The 9,125-nt window shown below is 40.3% G+C and overlaps 1 protein-coding gene across 2 annotated transcripts in view; it reads right to left on the bottom strand.

The window, feature by feature from the left end:
• Positions 1 to 4,576: 4,576 nt before the first annotated feature.
• KCTD8 (potassium channel tetramerization domain containing 8) overlaps positions 4,577 to 9,125 on the bottom strand; it is a 94,048-nt gene continuing 89,499 nt past the window's right edge. The window contains exon 2 of one of the 2 annotated variants that reach the window (XM_053257760.1): positions 4,577 to 5,854. In XM_053257760.1, the coding sequence (XP_053113735.1) occupies positions 5,394 to 5,854 (461 nt within the window). In that variant the 3' untranslated portion in view covers positions 4,577 to 5,393. The remainder of the gene's footprint in view (positions 5,855 to 9,125) is intronic. The other variant, XM_053257761.1, reaches the window with a different exon arrangement.

The raw sequence follows: 9,125 nt of genomic DNA, 5'->3' as shown, positions 1-9,125 counted from the left end.
GGGCCAGTTACTCTCCCCCTGCTAAATAAAGAGAAACACCAAGTTAAAGGTGCCTCTTTGCCGAGTTAGCAGGGGTCATCTTAAATTCTGAATCCCCTTCTTTTTGGTTCCAGTACAGGTAAGTATTTAACCTATATTTTTAAGGGAGTGGTCTTAAATATAAGAACCATCTTTTATTTGGCTAAATACAGTATGGAAAGTTATTGGGACTGCAGCCTGAGTCAATCACAAGCTGAACTTGAGTCATCAGTGTGATGCATCTGTGAATGGAGAAAAGAATGAGGGGGAGACATGATAGCTCAAACCCTGGATGGCGATTGCATAGAAGAGGGTAAAGGCTTGTGCTCCACTCCCCTAGAGGGCAGGACACAATCTGATGGGCTTAAGCTACAGAAGGGTAGATTTCAGCTGAACATTCAGATAAACCTCATGATAAGAGCACTCTAAAAATGGAACCAATTATAGGGTGCAGGCTAGGCTCTCCATTGCTGAAGGTATTCAAGCAGAGGGTGGACAACCATCCATTGCAGGCATACTTGACTAGTTTGGATGGTACTTTCTAACCAACCCTGGTCCCATATAATTAAGGCGTGAGCATGATGTGAGTGTATATGACTCTTCCACTAGTGAGAGTTCCTCACTGAAAACCACCTTTTAACAGAAAACCACCCTTCTACACAAAACGTATTACTTTAAAGTACTATTTTGAATAAATCTTCCCCCCACAATTGAGGAATGGTGTGATTAAGCATACTCCTGGTATGTTTGCATATTAATCATATGGGAGAACATAAGAAAAGCCCTGCTGGATCAGGCCGAGGCCTATCTAGTCCAGCATCCTGTTTCCTACACTGGCCCACCAGATGCCTCTGAGAAGCCCACAGGCAAGAGGTGAGGACATGCCCTTTGTCCAGCTGTTGTTTATCTGCAACTGATCTTCAGAGGCATCTTTCCTCTGAGGATGGAGGTGGCCCACAGACACCAAACTAGTAGCCATTGATAGATCTGTCCTCCATGAATTTGTCTAAGCCATTTTAAATCCAACCAAGCTACATCTCATGGCAGAGAGATTAATTATGCACTGTGTGGAAAAGTATTTCATTTTTTCTGGCCCTAAGTTTCCTGGCCATCAATTTCATGGGATGACCCTTGGTTGTAGTATTGTGAGAGAGGGAGAAAAATTTCTTTCTGTCCACTCTCTCTACTCCATGTATAATTTTATACAGCTCTATCATTTCTCCCCACAGTCATCTTTTCCCATTCTTTTAAAAACAACAACAACACACCCAGATGCTGTAGCCTTGCCTCATAAGGAAGGTGCTCCAGGCCCCTGGTTGCCCTCCTCTGCACCTTTTCCAGTTCTACAATGTCCTTCTTAAGATATGGTGACCGGAACTGTACACAGTACTCCAAAAGTGGCCTCACCATAGATTTGCATAAGGGCATGATAATATTAGCAGTTTTATTTTCAATCCCCTCCCTAATGATCCCTAGCATGAAATTTGCCTTTTTCACAGCTGCCACACACTGAGTTGACATTTTCAATGAGCTGTCACCACGACCCCAAGATCTCTCTCCTGGTCAGTCACTGGCAGCTCAGATCCCATCAGTGCATACGTTAAGTTGGGGGTTTTTTTTGCCGCAATATGCATCACTTTACACTTGCTTACACTGAACCACATTTGCCATTTTGTTGCCCACTCACCCAGTTTGAAGAGACCCTTTTGGAGCTCCTAACAATTTGTCTTGGATATCACTACCCGAAAGAGTTTAGTGTCATCTGCAAATCTGCCCACTTCACTGCTTACCCCAACTTTTAGTTCCTTTATGAATAAGTTAAAGAGCTCTGGTCCTAATACAGATCCCTGGGGGACCCCACTTCTTACTGGACCAGGACCAGTGAGCAGTTGGGAGGTGCTCATTGATCCAGCATTGTCACTAGAGGCCCAAGTGGCCTCTGTGGCTTGGAGCACTTTTTATCAGCTTCGGCTGATACGCCATCTGCAACCGTACCTGGACAGAGCTAGCTTGGCCACAGTTACTTGTGCTCTGGTAACCTCTCGCTTAGATTACTGCAATGCATTGTATGTGGGGCTGTTTTTGAAAACAATCCGGAAACTGCAGCTGGTACAAAATAGGGCTGCAAGATTATTAACTGGGACTTGATGTTTTGATCATATCATGCCCATGCTTCATCAGCTTCACTGGCTCCCAGTCCGTTTCCAGGCCCAATTCAAAGCACTGGTTTAAATGCTGATAGCCATAAATGGCTTGGGGCCGGGTTACCTGAGAGAGCGCCTTGTCCCATATGTCCCTATCTGAACCTTAAGATCTTCTTTGGAGGCCCTCCACCAGATGCCCCTGCCAAATGAGGTGAGGCGGGTGGCTACCAGGGAGAGGGCCTTTTTGGAGGTTGTACCCTGTTTATGGAATAGCCTCCCCAGTGAGGTTTTCCTGGCTCTGTCACTTTGTTCTTTTAAACATTCAGTAAAGACCTTTTTGTTCACCCAGGACTTTTAAATTTTAGTTTTTCAGATTTGATTGGATTTTAAAGTAATTTTAAAATGAGCTTTTAAGCTGTTTTGTATTGTAATTCATATTTTCTTTTCTTCTTTTTTGTCTGTTAAGGTTTAATGTGTTATGTGTTTTTATTGTTTTAATCCTCTGTTGTGAGCCACTCAGAGGATGGATTTGTTATGGGGCAGCTAACAAAGATTATATATTATTATTATTTCCCTCCTATGTGAAAACTGCCCATTTATTCTTACCCTCTGTTTCCTGTCCCTCAACCAGTTACCAATCCACAATTGAACCTGTCCCCTTATCCCATGACTGCTAAGTCTGGTAAGGAACTTTGTCAAAAGCTGTTTGGAAGTCCTAGTCCTAGTCAACTGGATTACCACCTTTATCCACAGGACACTCTCAAAGAGTTCAAAAACGTTAGTGAGGCAAGACTTAGCCTTGCAGAAGCCATGCTAGTGCTCCTTCAGAAAGGCTTGTTCTATATGTTTAACAATTTTGTCCTTAAGTATGCTTTCCATCAATTTACCCAGCACAGAAGTTAAACTATCCGGCCTGTAGTTTCCTGGATCCCCACTGGATCCCTTCCTGGAAATCAGAGTTACATTAGCTACTTTCTCTGGTTTGGAGCTTGATTGTAGGGACAAGTTAGATATTTTTGCTAGGAAATCAGCAATTTCACATTTGAGTTTCCTCAGAATGCTTGGGTGGATGCCATCTATTCCTGGAAATTTGTTAATTTTTAGTTTTTCAAGACAGTTTCAAACATCCTCTCGTCACCTCAAATTGGCCCAGTTCTCCAGCCTCCAACCCTGAGAAGCTCAGTTCCAGAATGGGTATATGTCAGTGTCCTCCATTGTGAAGACAGATGCAAATAACTCATTCAGCTGCTCTGCAGTCTCCTTATCCTCCTTAATAATCCCTTTCACGCCCTCATCATTTAAGGGTCCAACTGCCTCCCTGGCAGTTTTACTGTTTCTGATATATTAAAAGAGCATGGAGCATGGCCAGTCACAAAGTACTGTCAGAACCAGTCCATTTCCAGTCATGCTTCCATGCACTCCACCCTCACACATGCTCACACACAGAGAGAGAATTCAGTAACCTCCATCTTCACCAATAAGGAGTTTGATCTCAAGTTTGCTCTTGGTTGGTATGATCAATTCACATAGCATAGTGGCCCCACATAATCCACTTTGTGATTAAGCTGCAGTATGTCAACATACTTGCAGCCAGGTTGTGCCTATATGGAAGTAATGCAATACATGTGCATTAGAAATCATACAATTAACATAGCTCCACATGCTCCTGAGTTACTCACATGGGAGCTGCGGTGATGCATGAAAACTGCAAAGGTATGTTTTGAAACAAAATGATTCAATGAAGGAAATGGGGTACAAGATAAATGCTTTTCCTGAAATAATTCTAGATTGAACTATAGTTGTAAGTAGTCCTTGAAAATGAAATCTGCTTTGCCAAATCAGCAAAGAGACTAGTACTGTTGCAAAGAAAAGCAGCCGACAACAAAAGAAAGGCAGTGGTTGGCTGTATATAAAACGTAATACATAACAATATTTCACAAGCCTCTGCAAATTCATCACTCATCCACAAACATGCCTGTTTAAACCAGATTATTCTTGTATCATTATGAATAAATATTAGTTTCTGTATACTGGGAAAACAGGTTTTTGTCTGGTGTATCTTATTAATCACATCTTAAATTTTGTATTTTAACAGTAATTGCCCAACAGTTGTCAGAAGTATTATTTTCTTCATCAGTGAAAATAGCCTTAGCACACTCTTGGCTGGGATTTTATCGCCACTATGGAGCAGTAATCAATAATGCTGTTCTTTTCCATCATGCTCAATCTCTATTGAACATTTTAATTAAAACTTACATGCCCCAAACATTATTCATTTTCTGCTGAAACAAGTTGCTTGTGACTTGGAATCAGAGTACAAGCATAACGAGAACACTGCTGAAACTCTCCCTTAAAGCCTTCTCAAAGACAAATAATAACAGAAGTGTAATAAATCAGGAAAACCTAGCAGAAAGCCCCTTTTAACAAATATGTTAAGGTCTTTATTATTATTATTATTTTTTCAACTTTGTTGACTAACATGAAAACAGAAATTTTCAGACCATCAAACAAGTTTTCACAATCTGCTGATAGTTTGCATTTCACAGAAACAATCCTGACAAACACTAGTAGATGAATGTTGGTGCAGTCATAAAACAGTATAAGGCATATTTACACCATCCTTACAAAACAACACACAGGCACACACAAATCCTCACAAAGTTCAATTCCAAAGACATTTTACGTGTATAGTCTTGGTATTGAACAAAATATTTATCCAAGCAGCAGACAAACCTCTTGTTCTTGTGTGATCTACCTGCCACATTGTGCTCATGCAAAATAGACATTTGCTTTATTGCATTAACATTTTGAAAACAATGTTTGGATTTAATTCTGTTATTATAAGCCCCATTCTTCTTCATCCAGTGGAATTTAGTATCACTGCTATTATGGACATAGAATAATGTGTGATCTCATGACAGATTTGTTTTACAAATGAGAAGTATGAAAACCAAAATGTCTTGATCATGCATTTTTAAACCATTATAAAATAATCCATAATACTTCAGTTTCACTTTACTTCCCCCCCCCCAAAAAAAAAGAGAGAGAGAGAAAAGAGAGAGAGAGAGAGAGAGAGAGAATCAACCCATGTCCAACTTCCACTGCTCACAGAAAGAAATAAGCAGCAGGAATCACTCCAATGAGTAGACCAGAAAAGAAGTACATCAGTAGGAAACTGGCAACTCAATAAACATCTAATGCACCACTGACATGTCATGAAATACTGAAAAACTATAGCCCATATTTCTGTAACAGTTCAGACTGCCATGGGCGTTTACGCTCAGGGAAATAATCCGGAATATGGATTTTTTTAAAATCCTGAATACATTTTTTCATCTCTTCTTCAACACTCAGCTTCTCACACACTTTCCTTTTGGAAAGGTTTGTTTCTCTGGACTTGCTAATGAGAGTTTGAAAAAGTTCACTATTTCTGCGTTTGTCTGGTGGTGGCATCCATTGCACTGGGGCCTTCTTAGATGGCCGATCCAATGTTAGAGTATTTGGCTGATGCCCTGTGGACTGCTGGGTACTCGTAGCATTTTCTTGGGGAGTGCTTGCTTCAGAATGGCTGTCGCAACTAGAAGTGGACAACTCATTGCAGGAAGTTCCACTCTCACTTCCTTTGTCTGTAACTTTTTCATGCTTTCTATCTTCATGTTCTTGTTTGGGAGAAACTGTTTTTTGTGGTGGTCCTAATAAGAGGAACAGGAAAAAGTATTAGTGGGCAGAGAATTACGCAATATAGGATTCACAATAATGATCATTATACACATGAGTTTTATTTATTAATTATTTATTTATGAGAAACATTTAATATACCACCCACTCCGAGGACTCTGGGCGGTGTACAAAAATGTACAGAGCAAGACAGCATTAAAATTACATTCTAAATTAAAAACTAAAGTAGCTAACAAAAAGAAAAAACCAAATAGGTAAACTATAGGGTAAAAGCCTGGCGAAAAAGAAAAGTCTTCAATAGAGATTGTAAGATTTACAGATTAAGAAAAACATGTTCATAGCATTTGACAAATATTGGTAAGAGATTGGCTTGTCTTAGCCTAAGTTTTGGGCTTTAAGAGAGATAGAAGGCTTGTTTTTGTATTCTTGTCAACTCATTGTTAGTCACAAATAATTCCTGTCACAGATGCCTCAACACTGTCTGGCAGGTAGTCATTGCTCAGGAAATGTTAGGTCTTACAACAAATATGGGATGGGAAGGGCGGATTTCCATACAGACACAGAAAAACAAAAACAACAGGTGCCACAGGCTGGTGTAAAGGAGATGTAAGACCAATTTGGGGAAACCACAAGGTTAGTAGTAATGAACTGGGCTTGTGAGTAAAAGGAAATAGCCAATCAGAGATACCCTTGAATTGAGGAACCTAGGTTATAGTCGATCAGCAAACATGGAGACAAGTTGTACACAAGTTGCAAACAAGTTGTGACGTGGTTGGACATACGTTCCGACGAGGGGAAAAGGTATAGAAGCATAAAGGCAATTATGGTAAAGATCACCAGATTTCCTTAGGAGGTCTGTGTGCATTCCTAAAGACTGGTCCCTTTCAGCTAGCTGGAGCAGCAATTGTGCTGTCTCTGCTGTCTTTTGTCACTGAGATTTGTGGTGAGCGCAATAAACTGTTTTTATGTTTTTAACTGAACCAAAGCGTCCAACCATTTTTCCTGTAGATTAGAGCAAGTAGCTCTGTTTCACTATGTCTCTACTGTGGTAGTGGCCACACCCAGGGGAGAGCAAGTGCATTTTTATTTTTCGAAAATTCAAAAGGCCACAGTTTGACACCCCTGTTCTAGGAGATGCCCACATGGAGTAGAGTAGTTCACCTCAGATAATGTGGTGACACTGCTCTGAAACCTTGAGGTGGTAACAAACTTTCCACTCTCTCTTTCCTGACTCTGGCAACTCTACTACCTCTGCTGATATTCTGCAAAGTAGATGGGAGGTGCACTAGACCAATCTCCACTAGGCATTTTCCTCACGTTTCCTTTCCAGTTTATTATTAGGTATTGAGTCCACATAAGTTCACAAAAGATTAACTTAACTACAAAGGTTCAGAAATAAATGCTATCATAATTCAATAGCACCCAAATTGATCTCATTGAATGCTATAATGCATGTAGTAATAGCATCTTAGACCACAATCCTTTGCCCTGAGCATATGGAAAACTGGGTGTGCCACAGATGTTCACTGTATCCCTTTAATGCTTGTCAAGAGACATCTGGCAGCTTGTTCTTCGGTAAGCTATTGCGTGTGCTGCTACTTTCATTTTCCTTAGAGTTGCCTGCCTGCTAGGAGCCTGGGGAAGAATCAGCTGCCAGAGGTATATGGAAAGGCCCTGTTTGGTTTGAATCGCCTGGTCATGTGAGATGATACATTTACACTTGAGATGTCTCAAGTAATGTGCTTGTCATGGCAATGACTTACTAAGGAATAGGGAGGTTATAACAGAAGTCCGTGAGAGCTGTTCCACACACTACTCTCTACATGCACAGGAGAGGAACTATGACCTTTCTCTTTTAAGGTTTACACTAAGCTTCCTCTTTGTTTCAGTGTTAAACAAAACTGTGATCCATCCATCTACCTAAGATGGAACTGCATTTAGATTTAATTGAGTTTTCTTATTATAAGCAATCTTGAGAGTTCATTGGCAGGGTAAAAATGCAAAAAAAAAAAAAAGATCTTCTGTCATCAAGATTATATATATCTTACCACTTTTAAAGACAGTAGAAGCAAGGTATTTGTTGATCTCCCTTTCCCCCTGAAGTCCACGGTGCCTCTTGAGAATATGTCCCTGAGGATCATGCAATCCTCAGGGACATTTTTTTCAGGAAGCACAGTAGACTGCCCCTACCACATAGCACTAGTGCAGTCAGCCTGTAAGAAAAGAAATGAGGGCACAATGTGCATACATGGAAGAATTCCATGAAACCCCAAATTTAACCCCTATAATGTATAATAATGTATAATTCCCACAGAGCTCGACAGAGCCAAGTTCCCACCTTCCCCCATCTTGACACATGCAAAATCAGCATGCAGAAAGACATTACAGAGAATGGAAGGTATGTGCACACCTCCCATATTTGCATCCAGTCCTCCTCCTCTTCATACCGCCAAGTTACTCAAAGTCTGGATCACTAACTTGAAAAAGCACAGAGGAGAACAGCTGAATGAGGATATGGGAGGCATGCAATGACCACCTGTTCACAGGTTGAGTATCCCTAATCCAGACATCCTAAATCCAGAATGCTTCAAAATCCAGAAACCACCATGGCATGAGCCCGCAGTACCAACTCAACATTATTTTCACATGAAATCTGAATGTTGTCTTCACCTAAAATGCCATGTTTGAGTCTAACATGACCAGCAACATTATTGCACTGAAAAATTTCTTGCAATTAGTTTTCATTACATTTACAGCTACCTGTAGTTATCGTAAATTCAATGCTTGTTTTTTATACTTTAAATAAAACCTAAAACAACAACAACAAAACCCAGCGTGCAGCATAGATTTGGATCCCATGCCCAGGATCTCTCATTACAGCATGCAAATATTCCAAAATCTGGAAAAGTCTGGAATCCAGAACACTTCTGGTCCCAAGCAGTTTGGATAAGGGATACACAACCTGTAATATCTTTCCACACATGGTAGGGTCCTATAGGGATCCTTCCACATGTGTATGCTGCATTTTTGCAGAAAGGTTTGTTGGATTTTGCTACATCTTTCAAACATGTTTAGCTATGGATAAAAATGAGTTATAGCAGTTTCACATAAAAGGCCTATAACTGAAACAGGAGAGAGAGAGAGAGAGAGAGAGAGAGAGAGAGAGAGAGAGTCTATATATAATATTGATTCTAACAGAAACCCCAAATTTAACCCCTATATTGTATGCAAAAAACAAAAACAAATACTAAACAAAATAATCTTCTAGGATACAGAAACAAAAAG

This window comes from Hemicordylus capensis, chromosome 5, assembly GCF_027244095.1.
Source record: "Hemicordylus capensis ecotype Gifberg chromosome 5, rHemCap1.1.pri, whole genome shotgun sequence".
NCBI classification, from domain to species: domain Eukaryota; kingdom Metazoa; phylum Chordata; class Lepidosauria; order Squamata; family Cordylidae; genus Hemicordylus; species Hemicordylus capensis.
Note: the sequence above shows the minus strand (reverse complement) of the source record. Positions and strands in the feature narration are given on the sequence as shown.